Here is a 21,182-nt window from a genome sequence, read left to right as displayed (position 1 = left end):
AGCAGCTTATCAGTAGCAATTTAATTGTGGAAATGTTTCTATGATGTATAAAAAAAAAATCAACAGCCTAAAACTCTGATGTCCTTGTTCACTTTGGCAAAAAACAGGAATGAATCAAGCTTTTAGGACAGATTCCAGGCAGCTCCTAGAAAAATGTGTCTACCAAGAGGCAACTTAGCTTCTATAAAACACTGTTGGGACACAGATGAATTAATATTCCCCAGGCACATGCACTTCCAGAAATTCTATTGAGCACCCATAGGTTTGCGTGCTGTGGAAGGAAGGCCAAGGAGTAACAGGCAACGTGAAGGGCACAAGGATAAAAACTGCTATGGCCAGGAAAGAGCAAATGATTCACATACCTGTGAATTGGAAGTTCACTGACTCTGGGAGACCTGACGGGACAAACACAAGCACAGAGTTAACTGTGGTCAGGACAGGAAAGCAGATATTGATGTAGATTTTAACAACTTTTGGAGAAAGCAAATACTGACTTTCAAGCAGACTGGAGTCTTTCCTTACCAAGGAAAGCACTCTTTCCTTGCCTCCGCTTCAAATAATAAAAGACAACATAAAGATAACTTCACATAACTTTCTTACTTGCACTTCAAGTAATAAGAGATAGCAGAGAGAGTAACATGCTACCCACTCCTCCAAACTGTGAAACTCCTCTTGATGTCATGGAGGGCATGGTGACATATAGAACTGCATCTACCATGTACTGTCACTTCATCACACAATAACACAATCCTGTGCATCAACCGGTCAAACGTGCTTGAAGTTTGTCCTATTTTTTGTCCCTCTACCTCCTGCTCCAGATTGTTACTCCTCTGATGGTAGAAATCTTCTAATATTTTGGCTAAACTGATTCACCTCATACTCATCGGTTCTAGTCTCAATCTCAAGGACAAACCCCCCAGTGCGTCAAAGATCTCAAGCACAGGATGGGCAACATTTTCCAGCATTGGCAATGCTAAATGCTGCAGTGAACTCTGCCATAACCCCATAATTCACTGGATGTTGCTATACCAAACTGCAGGGGAAAATCTTGTTGAAGTCACAAGAAATGGGTGAACTTTTGGTATGCTCCTCCAAGGCAGATTCCTACTTCTTTTCTATCATTCAAGCCTCATGCCCTCACAAGTATGGACATAACCATGAAGTCATTCCAGGACTGGAGGGAGACCAGCAGCCCGGCTACCTCTACCAGCCTGACACAAAGAACATTCAGTTCCTTACCTGCGAAGGAGAAGGCAATGATCTCTCGTAAGTGAGGAGCTGCAGTCGGTGGACGATAAGCAATCTTGCCATGGTTTATATCTGCTTGGGTGAAATACCTGACTGGGGAGAGAGGCTTGTCTCTATGCTCCACGATACCTATGGAGGCAGAGAGCTCAGTATTAGCAGGAGAAATCCATCTTATTTTTAAAACAAGATACCAAAGACCACAGCTCCTTTTTCTCTCCCTGGGTACTTCTTTTTACATCTTCAGTGGTTCCTGTATGAGTGAGATGGCTGTAACTGCATCAAGGATGGGTTCTTGAGACATGAGAAATTAAACAGAGATCCTTCACTTAGTCATTTCTTTAAATGGGAAGCAGAAAGCCATGCTGTACAACATTCAATATATTCCAGACAATACTAAGCAAACTGTCTGAACTCTGTGGCTTACTCCCAAACAAGCCAAAGAAATCAGGTTAAAAAACAAGGTGTTTGAAAGCTAATAAAGGAGGCCGAACAGATTAACACATGCCTCCACAGAATGATATTTTGAGGGAAAAATTAGATGTGCTCAGAAAGCAGGGCAATCATTTTAGCAGCAAGCTGCCATATTCTGAATAGGTACACTTGCCTTGGCCAGGAAGGAGAGGGACAGTCACGTTGAACAGGATTTTCTCACTGGGAATCTCCGGGTCTACAAAGGAGAGGTGATGGGGCTCAATCACTGTCACACGGTCCTCCAGCACCTCAATAAACACATTAGACCATGAGCATCAAGGCCAGAGAAATGTGAAGATTCACCCAAAATGCATTCAAAGAGAATTTGCTTTGCTATAGTTAAATGTAAGAGAGTCTTTGAATTTAAACGCCTAATTCTTAGACCTGAAACTGACGAGGGATGGATGAGCTGAACCTTTACCAAGTCTCTCAAAAAGAACAGGGACTATTTGGGAGGAGATTACAGAGGACAGTAAAGGCTGATATTGAGTAAAATTTGCTAGAGTCTTACGGCCCACCTAAGCTCACTTTCAGCTCATCTGTAAACCAAACTAATCATGTAACGCAGAAGCTGGGTACTATCATGCTCAACAGAAGACAGCTCTATACAGGTCCAGCTCTGTTAAGGCCTTTCTGGGGAATCAGAAGGGGCTTATAACCCTATGAAAAAATGACAAACACCTCCTCTTTCATAAAACTGTGAGCTTATCCCCACATTCAGGCTGTCCAGGAAAGTGGCAGTGTTTTTAGTGCACTCTGTCCCCTACAGATGCACAGTGGAGGAGTTTCTTTTTTGACCTACAGCAACGAAGAAGAGATAAAAGAAAATCCAATTTGATCAAAAACTCCCTGGATGAAGATATAATTCACTGACTACGTAGCTTTCTGGTATAGTCAGTTGCGGCTGGACTGGATTTGCTTTTAAAAGAAATCCTGACAATGACTCAGCCATTTCCACTGGAATATGAGGAACCAAAGCTTTCCCTTTTGTTTTACATCTGTCTAAAAATGCTCAGATTCTTCTGTTACAAGACTATCAGTAGCCAAAGGCAGGCAGTGTGTTACAGGAACTACGGTGCTGCACGAACAGACAAGTGCACAAAAGCAGTTAACTGGCATGTGTTCATGAACCTTAATCCTGCAGAATTAACAGCTACGAAAATTCACTGAATTAAATAGTTCAGCTGGGCATGGAAAGCATCCAGCTCATTTGATAATTATGAACAAAACATGGAGGGAACAAACTAAATAAAGGATATGGGCAATTAATTAATCTGCTTTGGAACATGAAACGAGCAGGTTCAGGAATAAATAACACGTTTCCACCAGCCACATCAAGTGCACCCCACTGAATCATGTTGGTTACACATCTGTAAGGCCTCCCCGTCAAACCTGTGTCCCACTCTGCTGGCCCTGGGTCATAGATAGGATCCTGGCCTGGACACTGGCAAGGCAAGGTTTCCTAATAACACCACAAATGCCACCGAACCCCCAGTTCATCTCTCTCCAGTGTTCTTCACCCAAACACATCAGAGAAACCACAGCCTGTGAAGGACTGTTGTTAGACAGCAAACAAAACCTTGTCAGTCCTTCTTAGATGTGAAAGTGTCACACATCTAACTGGAACCAAAAGCCATAAAGTTTGTGTTATCAGCACTGCTATATACAACTGTATAAAAAGGGCAGGCTTAAAATTAACAGTGGTGTCCCTTTGGGAAGGGAAGGGAGGAGCACCTCTATATTATGCTTGCAGAATTCTCTCTCCTTCACAAACCCCACCTCAGTTTGCATTCAGCTAGAGCGAAGCTCAGGCTCCTGTTACCATATGGGGGAAACAGGTAACTTGACTGAAGAAGAACCAGTATAGATGTTATGTCCAGTTCAACTGCCAAGGAGACAGCAAACTTTCTCTGACCTTTCTCGGTAGGACACTCAAAGACAAGACTAGAGGTATGGGAAGACTTAACATTTTGTGTTTGCTCTTCAGGCAAGAAGCCAATCTAATGCTGAAGGAGTTTGAAGATGCATGAACAGAACTCAATCACATTGACGCAAGGAAGTGCAATTTTATGATGAAAAGATTTAAGGTTACGGTTGCTTCACAGTTGCCTCCAAGGCCTATTTGTCTCTCCCAAAGGTAGGACTTGCAGGTTGCAAGGCGCCCCTCAGTAAGAAGTATTTTATGGCGCTATTGAATTTTGTGGTGTGTAATTAGCTATAAAATCCAGCACTGCATGGCTCAGCCAGACATCTTTCCCATCAATTTTGTCAATAATGACAACAACAAAAAGTCAAGAGCAGAAAGATACATTGCTGGCTATTGCTCCAAGTAGCAGTCTGAGCATGTTTTATTATTGCCCACAAAAGGTCACCACTATTTTAAACTCTGACAAGGCTGTTGTGTCATGGACTTTTCTCTAATCCCTCTCCCACAGCTTCCTTTGTCCTGTCCTGGTCCCGTGGCTGGCAGGCTGCTGGCTTAGAAGTCCTTCCCCTTCCCTTTGGAGGCTCCTCCGGGGGACCCATTGTCCCTGGGAGGTCTGCCACATCTGCTCTCCTGCACTGCATGGGCCTCTCAGTGTGCTTTTGTCTGTCAGAGAGCACCCAAGGGCACAGGATTTCTGTTTGATAAGGCTAAGCACACTGCTGGCACCTCACACAGTCTAAATAAATCATCAGGAATTAATAACGCCAAAGATGAGTGCACGCTACATTCCAGTTTGTAGACCCAACTCTCCCTTTCCCTGCAGGAAGCTTCTGCCTGAAGGGTTGGCCTCATCTCTGCTTTCTCATCACAGCCTGCCCTGTCTCACCCAGCTCAGGACTGCTGCTCAGCAGATTATGATCCTGGTGCCCCTCTGAAAGCCCCACAGACCACAACAAAGCTATGAGGTCAAGATGATGTCTAAATCAATCATCAACTCCCTGCCTCCAGGGTCCTGGCTCTCCGTGCATCCCAACAGGTGACCTGGGTGCAGAGCCCTGAAGCTCTCCTCCAGCTCATCCACTTGGGATCCCTCCCTACAGAATCAAGAACAGAAGACAGCAGGAGAAGTAGAGAGGGAAGCTGGACTTCATCCACATATATGATGGGGACACATGGAGAAGGTATGCACCAAAGTCAGAGAGCTCACAAAACCAACTTTTGAGGTCATCTTTTTAATTAACACAGTCAGGGAAATAACTACACTAGAGACACTCGATCACGATGGTCATTCCCAGAGTTGACGCTGCAAGAAAAGGTAATTCAGTTCCGTGGATGCAGATATAATCAGCTTGTCTGAATGTTTCCCACATACGTTAGTCTGTGTTCTTGATGTCAGAATGATGAATGAAAACTTTCTACTGTGGGTGGGCTGCAGTTCTGATAAATAAAGTTTACAGTGGAATTACTGGCAAGATCTATTCATTATAGTCTAACTGCAGTTTTTCACTCTGGCCATTCCTAATTCAGGAAAAGGTGTTTGCAAAATGCTAAGAATTCCATTAAAAAGGTGTTAAACATTTTTTTTTTTCCTCTCTCCCTCTCCCAGCCGATACACACATCACTTTTAATACTGAGTTTTTCAACTTCCTATGGTTTTCCTCCCCCCCTACTACTCTTCAAACCTGTCTATCTTTTTTCTCCATTTCTGTTTGTTATCTATCTGATGCATACACCTTGTTCTGCAGATTTAGTCCCACCTTTGAACCAAGCACAACGGCAGGGACAACAGCAAGTAGAAGAATCAACACTCAGTGGTCACCGCTCTACGCGAGGTGCTGGCCGCCATGGGGTGACCCAAGGAGAGTGGGAATATGGAAACCACCAATCAGTTCACACTTACAGCCATGTGCAAAGAGGAGCCGAGGGAAAGCTGAGGTGCTCTGGGTGTCTGTGGGAGAACAGCAACATTGAACACGTGGCTTTCCAAACTGGTCTGTGGACTGGCAGAGCTGGACACCTGGGAAGGAGAGATCACTTGAGGACAGCTGACAGAGGACACCACTGCATTTCTAGATCACTTTCATACTTTCCCTCTCCTCTTCTCCTGGTCTGGGAAGGCAAAGAAACTGCCTTCCAGCAGATACCAACCTTTAAATAGTAACCAGTTTCTCCACTATTACCTGTACAATCTGAAAATGGTTTACCTCTTTACTAACACTTGCTAACCTCTTTAGAAAGATATTTGTTTGCAAATTCCTTGCCTACTATTAATTCCTGCTTCCCCCAGTCACTGAATTTTTGCTGAATTTTACTCCAACTGTTTGTACAGTTTAGCAGAACTTTTCACCACAGGAACAGAAAAAATAATGTTTTTTTAAACCTTCCTCTCACCCTCAAAATGACCGCTAATTGTGCTGACAAGGTGAAAATAATTGGTCTTTTCATAATGGCACTGCGTCGGCAGTAACTCCCTGTGATCCCAACATCTTCTAAGATAGGCTGTGCTTGTGTTTCACAGAGACCTATATAAATTTTCCATACACCACTATAGCAGCAAAGCTAAGTCAACGGTATCTAACTCATTACTGCAGTAATGACATATAAAGCAAGTAATATTAAATTTGTAGAAATGCAAAGGACCAAACCAATGCCCTAGAGTTAAACCTGCAAACGTTCATAGCAATCCTGAGATAAAGCAAGCACCCACAGATATGCAGTCCCCTTCCCTGTTAGACAAAGTTATGGCTTTATCTTTCAGTAGGGATGGAAGTCCTCACTTGAATTCAACAGAGCACTTTGTGAGCAAGAACAGACTTCAGCGCAAGTTTAATTTCAAGAAAATGCATAAAAATGCAAAAGTTCTGCTGAAATGAAGGAAATTATTTTAGCCGTTTGCTGGCCCTCTTCTGAGTTGCTGTCATCTGAATGGTAATTGCCAAAATACTGATGAAAACGACACGTTGTCCCTTTCTGAGATGCCCCAGTCCACAGCTCAGGACTCAGACAGATGTGTTACGGTCTCCTGATGTGTCCCAGGCAATCACTGCTTCATTCTCAGTAAGACTCTCCATGCAATTATTGCTACCGCTCCAAGATACTGAAACCACATGTTTAACTCATGCAAAATGCATACTCTATAAGAGGAATGTAGCAATTAAGCTAAAGATCAGCTTGTTCAACATTGACACTCACAAATTCCTCATTATCGCTTATGTTAATTACTTTAGAAATTACCTTAATTGCCTCTCCTGTGCTACAGTAATAGCTTCTGACTTGTAAACCAGATGTAACAAATACTGCATGCAAGTGTTCACGTAGGCTTAGTATTATGGGAGGCTGTTAAACCTTCCAAGCAAACAGCAAGGACCTGTCTGAGGAATTTTATGGCCATTAAACCTGCGGGGAGGTGGGATTTATTTTAGTATTACATCTGCTGGGGAGTATTTGTACCTTTTTGCCTGTTTGCAAGAAAAAGTACTCTGTAGCAAAAATTAAATTGTTAGCTTAGGGAATGCAGAAAGCAGGAGGGTCGCTTGGTTTTGGGGTTTGCAAAACAAACAATATTAAAGAAGACACTCAGAACACTTTGCACTTGGAGTAAATATTACAAGTTTTATGAGAGGACAACGTATTTACCATGCATATCAATGGGTAAAACCTCCTGTCTGAACTGCAAGTGTGGCATCAAAACGGCCAGAATATAAGCTGCAGTATCACACCTTGCACAGGCAACTCCTGTCACAGAGGTTGGGATTGCAGGGATGCCTTATGAGAGTGGGGGCCAGAGCACCTCTGCATGGGTCTCCTCATGCAGATTCAGCTGGAGGGTCTCCAGCACAGCCAAACGCGTGGCTCTCTTGACCCACCTCCTCACTTTTCCCCTGTTCCCTAGGACCAGCCTCCTCTCAAAGAAGAGCAGGGAAGAAGGAGGCAGCAGGTTACAAGAAGGATGTGAGTTACCCTTTCCGTTACCTGCTCTGTTACCTCTTCTCTGGATTGCCAGGCAAAAAACATTTCCTGTTCCTATTTCTTCCCCAAAAGCAACCCCAAGCACATCAGTAGCGCGTCCCCAGGGGACAATCCTACCCCACAGGCAAAAGGCCGGTGGAGAAGAGATCACTGTCACAGCATGAATCAGTCCCTGTGTCATGCTGATGGGATGCTACAAGCCACCTAGTTTCATCCTGTGGAAGTTATAAGGGCAAATTTGTTTGCCCATTCACTGTGGGGACTTGATGTCAGCGAGCTCTCCTGCTTAGACAAGCTTAGCAGGCACTAAGACAACGTCATGCTTCTCTACAAAACCATTTCCTCCTGAGATAGAATTGTTCTACAGAAAATCAGGCCAGCTATTAGTTTAATAGCTTAAATGTTAGATGCTACGTGAAAGACAATTTTCTCCAGATTTGCAATACGGCCTGTGATTTGACAATCAGAAGGTTAATGCCATCGCATGCGGCTCTACTCTGTGGGTAGGTGGCTGGCTGGCTCGCCCCGCTGCCACAGATTAAAACCTGGGGGCCCACATGCAGAAAAAGCTCTCTTGTGTGTGAGGAGGAGCCTCCCACTAATGCAACGGTGGGTTGCATGCACCCGGACACATAAGCACATGCATATTCATCTACAGGCACGCAACACGCATCTATATACATTTAACTCTGTATGTAAATACAAATATGTATTTACAAACATATTTCTGTGTGCATGCATGCATTCACATATGTGTATCTATTAAATCTTTGGGTGACAAGATACAAGGAATGGGCAGACTGAGTAATCTCAGAGAAAAATGCCAGCAGAACTGCTGTGTGACACCCTCCCCTGCACCATGAATGTGACGAGAAGTACCTGGAATTGGAAGGAGTCACTCTCTACTTCAGATCCAGAGTGCCTGTACCACACAATGCCTTCGTTGATGTCCTGCTGGGTAAAAGAGCTTGTAGGTGAGGCCGCTCTTCCATCAGGCAAAAGCTGCCACGAGTCTGCTGGGCCATCTGCCGGCATTGGGACCAGAAGCACCACTTCACCTGGGAAAAGCAAAGATGAACAGCTAGGGCACAACTTCTGAAAAAACATAGCATAGATGCCTTTTCACGTAGATAAATGTTCACCCAGAGTTAGCTTTTTTCCATCTAGTGTGACTAATAGAAATAGCAGTAGAGATCCTAAAAACCACTCATGGACCTTGCAACATCCCACTGACATAGGGAAATATTTTATCTCCTGTTTTGGCAACACAGAAGAAATACACAAAAGAAATGTTTCTTCACAGAGAAGAAATACGTGGTCAAACAAAAAACAGAATCTTCAAGTTTAAACTCACAAAATGTCATTCTGCCCACTGATCAGCCCGTTTCAACCTTGAAACGTGCCCGTTTCAACAACTGAGCAGAAAAAAAAAGACACAAAGGACATGCCTCGCTTTCTGGAGTTCCTGCAAAGGGACAAGAGAGAAGTGAGACACAATCAGGGTTAAAAACCATTGCAGCAGACTATCCATCTTCCCCTCAAGGGTACAACTGAAGTATCAGACTACAGCATACTAATTTTTTCAAGGTCAGCTCTTTTCCAGCTCTTTTGGGTACTTATTATGTCAAAAAGTATACTCAGCCAACTTCTCTGAACAGAAATCTTCAACTGAAAAAGAGCTCTTGAACAGATACAGTAAAGGTCCTCTGTATCATAGGCTGTATAGAAAGTCTGTATGCCCTGATTTGTAGCTCTTACTCCAAAGAGTATGTAGCTTTTATATCTCTAACATCCAGCTTATTTCTGATTTTTGTGTTGGAAATAGATTCTCAGCTGGACTGAAACATCACTGGCTTCGTTGCAGATATAAGAGAGAAGAGCAGGTTGGGGGCATGTCCCACTGGTTATCAGCTTTCCTCACAGATGCCTGCAAGGGCTGGATTTTGATGTAACTACTCAAGTTCAACAGACCTTAACCCAAAGCCATCATTCTAATAAAATTACTCAAAGAGCCAAGTGCTACCCACCAAGAGAAGGGCATCAAAACCTTGGTCAGCAATTTCATTGATGTGAACATTTTTCCTAACCACCCACAGAAATGAAATTAAAACCTGACAAAGAGCTATAGTATTGAAATAAATGGCATATTTTTCTATTTTACAATGTAATTTACTTGTTCTGGAGTTAACATATAACCTGGAAAAAATGACACGTTTCCCCTATCTTTACTACTCTTGACTATATATAATTTAGCTGCTCTTTAAATAACTTGTTAGTTGTGTATTGTGCTTTTCTATTAGTCTTTGAAAATATCCCTCGTGGCTACCCATTCAGAAGCCACATATATTATAAATCACATCAACTGTCCTTACAGCATTAATCATTCTGTTATGCAAAATACTCACCATAAGCTCTCCCAGTTCATTTCCCCAAACCACCCTCAAACAGTTGAAGTAATAAAAAAATAATTCAGCAAGCTGAAATACCACACTTCCATTTTATCATCAAACTCTATGCTAATATTCCCTTATCGGTGCCCTAATTACATTCCCAATCTTATGCTTTTGCTCATGGGAGTTCACCACCTTAATCTTCCGTGTGATTTCTAAAGATGCTCATCACATACCCAAAGAAGTTAGAGCCTGCAAGTTGTTTATCCCTCCCGAAGTAAGAGAAGAAACAATTAGAACACACAGATGCTTTAAGCAAGATGCATGTCTATGTGTTTTCTTATAAATTAATATTTAATGCGATCAGAAGAACTCTGTGATGTTTACTTATGTAGTTTATGACTACCATTTAATCTGAAACGTATTTTATTTAAATAGAAAAACACCCGTTGATCAGTTACACATACGAATGCACACTCAGGCAGTTTATTGAAATATATGGAGACTATACAGCTGCAATTTCCAGAGCTGTCTAGGGGATTCAGGCACTGCGGTCTCATTCATTTTAAGAAGAGCAAACACTTGCAACACTTTCCATGTGTTGGAAACTTTCCATGTGTTTCCTGGGCACTAGAAATTTCATCCTCTAAGAATATATGTCCCATGGAGCAGCGTAGGGTATAACAATACCTACTTACAGAGAAGTGAGTATTTTTGCCACGTAACAGAGCTATGTTGAGGCTGGCAGGAGAGACAGGTGAGACACTTGTTCTATTTTAGGGACAAAACAAGAGGTCCAGCATAAAGAGATTCTTAGAAAGATCAACCGCTCTCTGGTGCCCAATTGCACAGAACCAAACCAAGCCCTGCAGCAGCAGGTGATCTGGACAGGGATCCTCCTTCCCTAATTACATCCCTTTTGTTTGGTGTCAGAGTCTTGAAATAAAGGGCAAGAAGAGATGCCTTCTTAGTCCACTCACTTGTGCTACAGAAATGTAGTAGATAATTCTAAAGTGTTTTTCTTTCCTATCTAAAGATCAAATTATATATTCTCTACAGGTATGAATATCTTTTCCATTACCCAAATACTAAGACTGGCAGATAAGCCCTCCTTGATTAAGGACGCATTTTTCTACACTTCTACATTTCTCTGTCTTATATTTTTCCTCCCTTTCTGTGAAATTGTATTTTAGATAAACTGTTGAAGTCCATTGATTTCTACTGCTTATTCCTCACCTGCAGCTACAAACCCATTTGTGTTACTGCAATTAATTACAGTAGAGATAATTATGGTGATACAAATACAGGATTATAAATTTTGGTTAGGGTTAGGCAGCAGGAGACAAGCTCCTCAGGGAAAAATTCTTGTTTTCGCGTAAATGCTTATTAAAAATGAGAACACACTCCTTCATTTACAGAAAACTAAAGGGGGAATACAAATTAATTACTTCTCTTCTAAATTGCAAAAATAACATAATCTATGTTTCCATCAAGTACTAGTAGCTGTTATGGAAACCAGCCTATCCTTACAGCAAAGGGCAAAAAACCAGCACTGATGTTGCTGAGGGATCCTCTGATTTTATCTGGCTCAGTCAATTGAAAACAATGATATCACTTCACAGAAGTGCAAAAGATACTATTTAAAGACATGGCTTTAGTGAGGAAAATGCTGATGCTGAGCAGGAAAATATGATTTTTCTTTTCTGTCCATACTTCCTTTCCCTCCACATATGATGTCCTCTCTTCTCCATCCAGTTTCCCTCAGTTTGTATCTCAGCCACGAATCCTAGCACCTTCCACACTCCTCCTTGGCCTGGGTTCAGAAGATAATCTATAAGCTGCAGTCCTACACAGAGGGCTGCTCGTGAAAGCCATTAGTCTGAGAGATGAGATAAGAGCCCCTTCAAAAGGAATTCGAAGACATATATGGATGCAAATGTCACCAATTTCTGTTTGAGTCAGTAACCCCTTCCATTGCAGAAATTAAATCAAATGTCATGGAATTTAGGGAGTTCTCCAGTTCTTCATGGTAAACTTTTGCTCAGCAGTTTCTATAGGTAGAATGCTCTATGCTGCTCTCCAACCAGACATTCACTGTAGAATATTATCTTTTGGCAGTGAGTAAGAATCTGCCCTTGCAAAGCTGTGAACCTGGTCTAACGGGAGGTGTCCCTGCCCATAGCAGGGAGATTGGAAAAAGATGATCTTTAAGGTCCCTTCCAACCCAAACCATTCCATCATTCCATTAAATCCACCAGACTGTAACTACTACTAGAGAAACACAGTTGTAGAAGTTCAGATTACTAGGCAGGACAATAGTGCTTCATTACTTTGCACACCCATTTCAATTGGAAAAAGATGAGGCTAATAGCACTTATTCAGCATAGCATTATATGGAAATATTCCCTCAAATGCTATTTGGTGTGGGCAAAATACCATGGAAGAATCATATTCCCATAGGTCTGTGAAGAATATCCTTTTCTCCAGAAGTAACCAGAACCTTGCATTTTATTTAGCTGATGGACACCTTGGTGTATGTAGGTGAAAAACAATGCCTTACAGCTGTTTTTAACAGAACTCCAAAGATATTTACCATGTCTTGGCTGGTCCTTGATGATGGTGTAAGTTATCTCAGAGTCACGGGCACCGGGTAGCTCGGCGTGCAGAATTGTCTTGGAGATCTGTAGCATGCCTCCCTGGGGCACCCAGACCATGGAATTTGTCACCAGCTGAGGACTTCTGTCACTCTGCATGCAGGGGGACAGCAGAAAAAAGCTTAACTGAGTGTCAGCAACACTGCACTGATGGAAACAGATTTTCAAATGAAAATGATCAAGCACAGTATTTTGGAATTTCTTATGCTTTCAGCCCTGGTTGTCTGCTTCAAGAAATGGTTTTGCATCCTTCACCTATATTCCTCAAACCCAGTTCTCACCCTGTAGAACTGACTTTGTCCTCCAATGTTTCTAATTTCCTATCACTGACTCTAAACCTTCTTGACCTCAGTCTTCCTCCATAATTTTGTCTTTTACCATCATCCTTATTCTCTCTCCACTTGACTTTTGACATGTCTTGATAGAATTGATCTCCACGGCACAGTGGAAAATTCACTGCTATCAACATCTGAAAAATGGTACCCAGTCTACCACTGATTGGATCCACATTTTCTCTCACATCTCTTCATTTTACTTCTAAAAATACACACCTTTCAAGGGTACTTACAGAACAACAGCCTCTTATCATTCAAAACTATCTCTCTATGGCACCTCCTCGATCTTTACACACATCTGTAACTGTTCTCACCTCTTCATGAGCAAATCCAGGTTCAAGACCAACCTCATGCTTTTCTACGAGATGGGGGAAAACTGAACCTAAGGGTATGCAAACACTAATGATGAATTTTGGCAGAAACATGAGCTATGACAGTTTTCCACCCTTTGCTTGAACAGAAGCAGTTTAACATTCAGAAATTACATACACAAATTTATCTTAGTGACTACTGCACCAAATCCACATCACTTTTTTTGCTAAGTTAGAACACACTTGTAGGAAGACTTTTAGACCAAATATCTTCTCCTCCTGTGGGGTCTTACATGCATGGCCAAGTAATCTCTTGACCACTTTTGTAAAACTGAAGTCTGCCTGAGCATCCATCAAAGTCTTTTGCTACTTTGGTGGGTTTTCTAACCTTCAAATTATTCCTGTGGCTCTTTTTTCAAATATTCATTCATGCTTCTTGAAATGTGGATGTCAGAACTGGATGCAGTAATAATTTCACTACCATTTTCATATACTTCAGTAACACTGCTCTGGCATTTAAGGATTATACTAGCCCTTTCTGGCTCTAAATTATTTTGTTAGCTCATGCTCTGTTGGACAGGCCACCAAAATCCCCGTGACCTCTTCTGTGCCAATATTTGTTCTTGTAAACCCAGTCCCTGTAAATGGGACTTCTCTTCTTCATTTCTGCAGATTCACCTTAAAACTGGCTACGGTGAACTGCATCATCAGTCAAAATCCTGACTGCTCCATATAAGTGGTCATCTTCCTCCTCATTTACTACTCCACATAATCATGTGTCACCCTAAAACTGATAAATGATTCGTGTTTCTGAATCTGCAACAGAGATAGTTGAGAGAGCTAAAAAGATGTTTGTAAGAAAGAATTACATTAAAGGATGATTTCCCGTCTCCATTTTGACATGTCTGCTGAGCAACTTTCACCCATTTAATTTGCACTGCACTTATTTTGCAGTGTTAATTTTTAAATCCAACGTGATCATAGACTGTGTCAGGTCAAGAGACCCCCAGCACAATGGTTGCTTTATTTTTTTAAAGAACAGTGAAGTAGAAAAACAAACCCTGTGCCAGCTAAGAGAACCCTGCCATATATATCATATATATATGATAACTTTCCTTTGACCTTACAGATTCGACCACATTGTGACACTTACAGGTCTAGCAAATCATAATTCTGGAACAGGAAACTAAAAAGGTCAGAAAGGTCCCTGGATTTATTGCATAAGGAGAGAAAAGGAAGACTAGCCACACTACAAAGAGTAACAAGCAAAATGTACTGTTTGAAAATAAAATGTTAATTAACACAAGGTTGTCGTTTTGCTATAAAAATGGATTCTTTTGGCTTTTCAGTAATTAGATGATTGAATGTTCCTTCACTGGCCACAGTAAATCAATCCAGTATTTTGTAATACCATTTCCACCTGGCCTCCATGCTGCGATCCTGCTTGTTAATAAGAATACATTCATGAGACAGCTCTTTTTGCTTGGTAATCATTTAAAAAATATATTTAGCGATAAGCTGTTGTTGAGCTGAGTGCTCATCATGTGTTCAGCAAAACAGCTAGAATCACAGTAGATTTTTTTTTTTAAATGATACCTGATGACACAGCAAACTGCGGGCATGAATTCACAGCACAGGAAAACTGGTTTCAGAGAGCCTGGGGAGGCTAACATGCTCCCCGGTCCATGCTTCAGCTACCTGCTCCCAGGTAGGGCAAGATGCAGTGCCTTGCAAATACCTTGGAGACCTCCCTTGGCTGGATCTTCTCTAGAAATCCAACGCACCTCTAAAATAAATATCTTTTGACTTTTTTCCCGCATTCCCCTTAGCCTCTCAGAAAAGAAAGACTTCCATATCCCATCAGCAATGGGCAGATCATGTGTGGGTAGGTCTAAGGTCCTCTGACTTCAAGTCCACAGCCTGTGATCCTGTTTTCTAGGGCATGGGCTCCTTATTCCCCACTGGAGCACCACCAGTGGTGCTCTGCCAAAAATGAAGCACCAGCGGGTCCCAAATTAACTTCACAGAAGCTGTAATTGTTAGAGAATGTCAACAAAAATATACAGCAGTGCAAATCATTATTAAGAGCTCTGAAAATAGAGGCCACCTGTCCAGACTGCAGTAGGTCAAACAAAGTGTTTAGACAGGGGCAAGTAGAGAAAAGCAGGCCCTTGGCAACCAAAGGGACTGAAAAAAGCACCTTGCAGAAAACAAGGCACACCTGTTGTGAAGAAATAAAACCCTCTAATTCATAATATTTGGAAGGTTATGTTGTCCTTCATTTATGTTTTCACACTTTCACTGCAGCGCTCCTACAGATTAATGTCTGAGAATTATACTGTCTGGGGCCATTGAATAGGAATCCTAAAAATGGTCTTTCACACCAGGACTTAGTATATAAAACCATCCAGCCACAGATTATCGTACAAAGAGCGATTGAAGGAGCTGGGACTGTTTAGTTTGAGGAAGAGGAGCCTGAGGGGTGACCTCATCACTCTCTACAACTACTTGAAAGGACATTGTAGAGTGGTTGGTGCTGGTATCTTCTCCCAGGTAATTAGTAATAGAACAAGAGGGAATGGCTTCAAGCTACAACAGGGTAGGTTTAAACTGAACATTAGGAAAGAGTTTTTCACAGGAACAGTAGTCAGGCATTGGAATAGGCTGCCCAGGGAGGTGGCTGAGTCACCATCCTTGGATGTGTTTAAGAGTCATTTATATTTGGTCTCTGGGACTATGGTGTAGCGGAAAACCTTGTAGAGTAGTACAGATGGTTGGACTCAATGATCCCAAAGGCCTTCCCAACCTAAATGATTCTGTGATTCTATGATTCTCTAACAAGCTCCGTGTACTCAGATAAGTAACGTGGTTTAAAAAGCTACACCTTGATCTCCCACACCTCCAGCCAGGGTCCTACCAGGCTTCTTAGCCATCTTTGGATGTACACCAAGGAAAAAAACACAAAGTGTCTTTGCACGTGTGTCTCAACAGCACCTTTTCAGAAACAAACCCTGCATGTGTTTCAGCTCCCAAGGCTACTCCACAAAGATGATAATTAGGATGAGACAGGAGCTGGGTTTTTGCCAGCTCTACCCTCATACTAAAAGCCGCTCTACTCTCACCTCTCTCACCATCTTCATTCTTCTCTGTAGCCAAATGCTACAATTGGAAAGAAAATGAGAGACAAAAGAGCGCAAAATCGGCCAATAAAAGAAACTGTACTCAGCAATTCACCCTCACTAGCATTTACAAGAACCCGCTTAATCAATAGCAAAAAAAATAAAATGTGTTACAAGCAACACAGAGTGGTGTCCAAGAGCTTTTACAGTCCTTCTGGCCTTAAGCAGGCTCCTTAGGGCTGCGTAAGTGATCTGGGTAAAGAAACCACAGGCAGGGCTGCTCCTGTTCCAGGAGTCTAATAACTCAGCACCAGCCTTGAAAGCCTTTTCATTCCCAGACTGATGTGTGAGTCATGCCACTAATTACCATTAATTACTACTGCAGCTTTAGGAGCACCCGCAGGGTCCAAATGGGATCAGTCCCTCCTTGTGCTAACTACCCAGACGCATATAGCGCTTGTAAACCTTACTTAGAATTTTCATGCCCAACTTGCTGTGAAAGGCACCTAATACAGCAGAGAAGAGGACAAAAGAGGGATAACATCATCTGCTCCTAACTCCATTTCACAGAGTGGAAGATTGTGTAATTCTCAGATCCATACATAAAAAGACTGCAAACAGTGGACTTCTTCTCTGACAGCTCTTTTTTTCATTACTCTTTCACAGGAACTAAGGGATAAGGAAATTTTCAGCTTTTTTTCCTTCTGTTTTATTACAATACTACAACACCAGAACTGAAATGCTTGCAAGCACTTCAGTATATTTTTTTCAAGGCTCCACCACACACACCACATATTTAATGACTTGTTTGGCTAGGGTTTGTTTCATAAACAAATGGAGAAACATCACTGTTTCTAATTTTACTGCTGTAATCTCTATAAAATTCAATATCAAGTGCCACTTCATGTTTCAAATGCAGAAGAGACAACCAACCATTATTTAATGATAAACTGCAACAAAAGCAAGAAACAAAAATTAACAAATTTCTTAATAATTTCTGAATTCAGGTATCCGTGCCCTATCTTTCAGGAAGTTATCAAACAGAAAGATGCATCAAGTGAAAGATTTCAGTAGAGCAACACTGAGTAAACAGCAGGAAACACCACCACCACCGAAGTACCAGTGACACACCTTATCAGCCAAGTTGTTTAGTTCATGTGTGGTCCTTTTGTGTCTCCCATTACACTGCAATTATCCCCATGACTGGTTTGCCTATCTCATCAGCCCTCTCCCCACCATCCACTCATTCTCTAATTCATTGGCTGTACCAATGCAAAAATCTCACCAGCAGCTCCAGAAAATGGCCTTTAAACTGTCAAAGCTGCACAATTTGAGCTGAACCATTTCTGTTGCAAACCAAAAATTCAGGTGACCTCCAAAACTCAATCAATCCGCTGCTTTCTCCTGTCTGTGACCACAGCCTGTCGGTAATGCAGGATTAGTGATGCCTCGGGGACACAGCGATACTTCTCCAGACTTCTAATTTGCCCGTGAGGGTTTATGCCACAGCACGTACCTTGGGAGCAATCTTAATGCGGAACAGGATGTTCTGGAAGTGGTACCCATCGTTCACTTGCAAAAGAACTGTATCATCCTGGGTGTCAGAGCCATCATGAGCATAACGCAGCAGTCCGCTGGCAAGGTCATCCAGGTGGAATACCTGGACTGCAGAAGCTGAGTCTCCAGGAGGTTTGATCAGCTGCCCGTGACGTGGAGGTTCTAAAACCATCAGCACCACATCCTGAGGATTGTCACTGTCTCTCACACCAAGCAACAGTTCTGTTATAGTTCCAGTTTTCCCTCTGCGGACGAGGAGGACCTCATTTCTGAACACATACGGGGCCTGAAACACAAAAGCAGCTCTTAGGTGTTTGCTAAACCTTAGCAATTTGATCATGATCTTAGTCTGGAATGAAAAATGTGGGGTTAAGGAAATTAGCTCACTCATCCCTGGAAACCTCCTATTTCTAAGCAGCAGAGAATCACTCTCCACACTTTCCTCCCCAGCAGGCAGATCTAAGAATATCTAGCAATTTAGACTGATTTAGTTACATTAAAATAAGATTCTCATACCACAGCAAGCTTAGGGAAGGAAAAAAACTTAGGACATTTATATAGAAAGCAATTTAGTTATCAGTTAGAGCCTATATTCCCTTTGCTGTCTGCACAGACAAGAGACAAGGGACTTAGCTTTGCTTTATTACCATCCACAGAAATTCAAATGGAAAGGCAGACCCCAACTATTTTGGGAGGTCTATATGTTCCATGCATAATGTGAATAATCAGTTCAGCGTGGGCTTGGGGATGGAGACACACCACATTCTCCTTGTGTATAACCTACAGCTTTGATAACTTAGACATCTTTCAGAGTGCTGATGCTTGAGAATAAGACCCCAGACAATCCACGTGCCTAGGTTACCTCTTTAAAACGAGTTGCAGAGAGGGAAAAAAAGGAAGCAAGGAAGAGTGGCAGGAGAGGGAGAACAACCTACACAGGACACTTAAAGCAGTGAGCCAAACTGAGAGGCAGAAGCTTGAATTAATGCCTTTAAGTAGAAATAAGTCAATCAACTAACACTGAAGGATGTGCTTTTGCTTGTCTCGAACTGAGAGTCCAGTGGTGGACTGTTCAGTGGATAAGGAATTGGCTGGATGGTTGCATCCAGAAGGTGGTACTCAATGGCTTGAAGTCCAGATGGAGAGCAGTGACAAGTGGTGTCCCCCAGGGGTCTGTGCTGGGACCTGTACTGTTTAACATTTTTATCAATGACAAAGACAGAGGGATTGAGAGCACCATCAGCAAGCTTACAGATGACACCAAGCTGTGCGGTGGTGTTGATACACCAGAGGGATGGGATGTTATTCAGAGGGACCTGGACAGGCTGGAGAGGTGGGCCCAGGTGAACCTCATGAGGTTCAACAAGAACAAGTGCAGGGTTCTGCACCTGGGCCGGAACAATCCTCGCCATCAGTACAGACTAGGGGATGAGGTATTAGAAAGCAGCCCTGAGGAAAGGGACTTGGGGGTACTGATGAATGAGAAGCTGGACATGAGCAGGCAGTGTGCACTTGTAGCCCAGAAGGCCAATCGCATCCTGGGCTGCATCAAAAGAAGTGTTGCCAGCAGGTCCGGAGAGGTGATTCTGCCACTTTGCTCTGGTGAGACCTCACCTGGAGTACTGTGTGCAGGTCTGGAGCCCTTAATACAGAAAGGACATGGACCTGATGGAGCAGGTCCAGAGGAAGGCCACTAAAATGATCAGGGGGTTGGAGCACCTCTGCTACGAGGACAGGCTGAGGGAGCTGGGGTTGTTCAGCCTGGAGAAGAGGAGGCTCTGGGGAGGCCTAATAGCGGCCTTCCAGTACCTGAGGGGGGCCTACAGGAAGGCTGGGGAGAGCCTGTTTACAAAGGCCTGTAGTGATAAGACGAGGGGCAATGGCTTTTAGTTGGGAAAGGGCAGATTTAGACTGGATATTAGGGAAAAGTTCTTCACTGTGAGGGTGGTGGAACACTGGAGCAGGTTGCCCAGGGGGGTGATTGAGGCCCCTTCCCTAGAGATATTCTAGGTGAGGCTCGATGAGGCCCTGGGCAACCTGGTCTAGTTGGGGGTGTCCCTGCTGACTGTGGGGAGGCCGGACTAGATGACCTTTGGAGGTCCCTTCCAGCCTGGACGATTCTATGATAAAGTCCATCTCAAAGACAGCAAGACTGGATGTCACCAGCATCATTATTTGGTTATTTTCAAAGACTTATTTTCAAAGACTCCACACAGCCCTAATTACCCTAGAACAATGACCAGCTAGAGTCCACATTTCTGCTGGTTTAAATTAGTTCTCCAGTTCTTTGTTGTCAAGAAAGTTTAAATCTGCAGTCCCTATTGATCCAAATAAACATCATTTGCCATCAGTAATACCTTGCCTCGGGAGGGGGGGGTGATCCCGCAGAGACAAAGTCAAAGCCCCGAGAACATTAAGTAGAATGCTAACTGCTGCCATCTCACCTGCGTACAATTTATCAGGGTTATTAAGGATTGGCAGGCAAAATTCCTATTATTAAACATCACTTATGTATTCCGGGGCAGTGACTGCAGCTCTTATTTAGGTGAATGTCCTACTGAGGTAAACAAGAGATTAGACTAAGCAAAGATTTCAGCACCAGCCAGAATCAATAGACACGCAACAGGATCAAAATCCACAGTTTTTCTTACACTAAGGACAAACTAGAATGCTTCCAACTTCCAGAAGTTACAGAATGACTAATACGGAATACAGTGATTAAAAGCAACAAAATGCAATTTAAAAAATGATAATTCCTAACCCTGAAGCTACCACATCTCTAGGATCCCAAACTGGAAAGAAGCCAAGCAGGGCAAAGTCTCAAGATTGTCAGAGAAGCACAGAAATTACGCATCTCAGGAGTTGTTTCCTATAAGGAACACTAGACATATTAAATTGAAGACCCCCCACGCAACGCCAGCATGGTATGTAGTTAGCAACTCAGCAGCTCACCGTGCTTTTGAGCTGCTGACTACACTCCTGCTACACTCAACATGAAGCACAGAATAGCACCAGCACCTTCAGACAAGCCCATCCACCACTGCAATGATTAAAAGAAATTCATTTCTTAAACTACTCATTGGGAGGATGGATGCTGAGTCAGGCTTGTAGTCAGGAAGCACCTTCAGACAAGCCCATCCACCACTGCAATGATTAAAGAAATTCATTTCTTAAACTACTCATTGCGAGGATGGATGCTGA

At 42.7% G+C, this 21,182-nt stretch overlaps 1 protein-coding gene across 1 annotated transcript in view; it reads right to left on the bottom strand.

Annotated features, from left to right (window-relative positions):
• FRAS1 (Fraser extracellular matrix complex subunit 1) overlaps positions 1-21,182 on the bottom strand; it is a 181,759-nt gene that overhangs the window by 42,933 nt on the left and 117,644 nt on the right. The window contains exons 28-34 of the mRNA XM_014957844.1: positions 17,941-18,267; positions 12,599-12,752; positions 8,495-8,673; positions 5,547-5,663; positions 1,853-1,967; positions 1,240-1,377; positions 363-395 (exon numbers count right to left, since the gene is read on the bottom strand). Coding sequence (XP_014813330.1) covers positions 363-395; positions 1,240-1,377; positions 1,853-1,967; positions 5,547-5,663; positions 8,495-8,673; positions 12,599-12,752; positions 17,941-18,267 — 1,063 coding nt within the window. The remainder of the gene's footprint in view (positions 1-362; positions 396-1,239; positions 1,378-1,852; positions 1,968-5,546; positions 5,664-8,494; positions 8,674-12,598; positions 12,753-17,940; positions 18,268-21,182) is intronic.

The sequence above is a fragment of the Calidris pugnax genome, unplaced genomic scaffold (assembly GCF_001431845.1).
Source record: "Calidris pugnax isolate Ruff unplaced genomic scaffold, ASM143184v1 scaffold349, whole genome shotgun sequence".
Taxonomy (NCBI): domain Eukaryota; kingdom Metazoa; phylum Chordata; class Aves; order Charadriiformes; family Scolopacidae; genus Calidris; species Calidris pugnax.
Note: the sequence above shows the minus strand (reverse complement) of the source record. Positions and strands in the feature narration are given on the sequence as shown.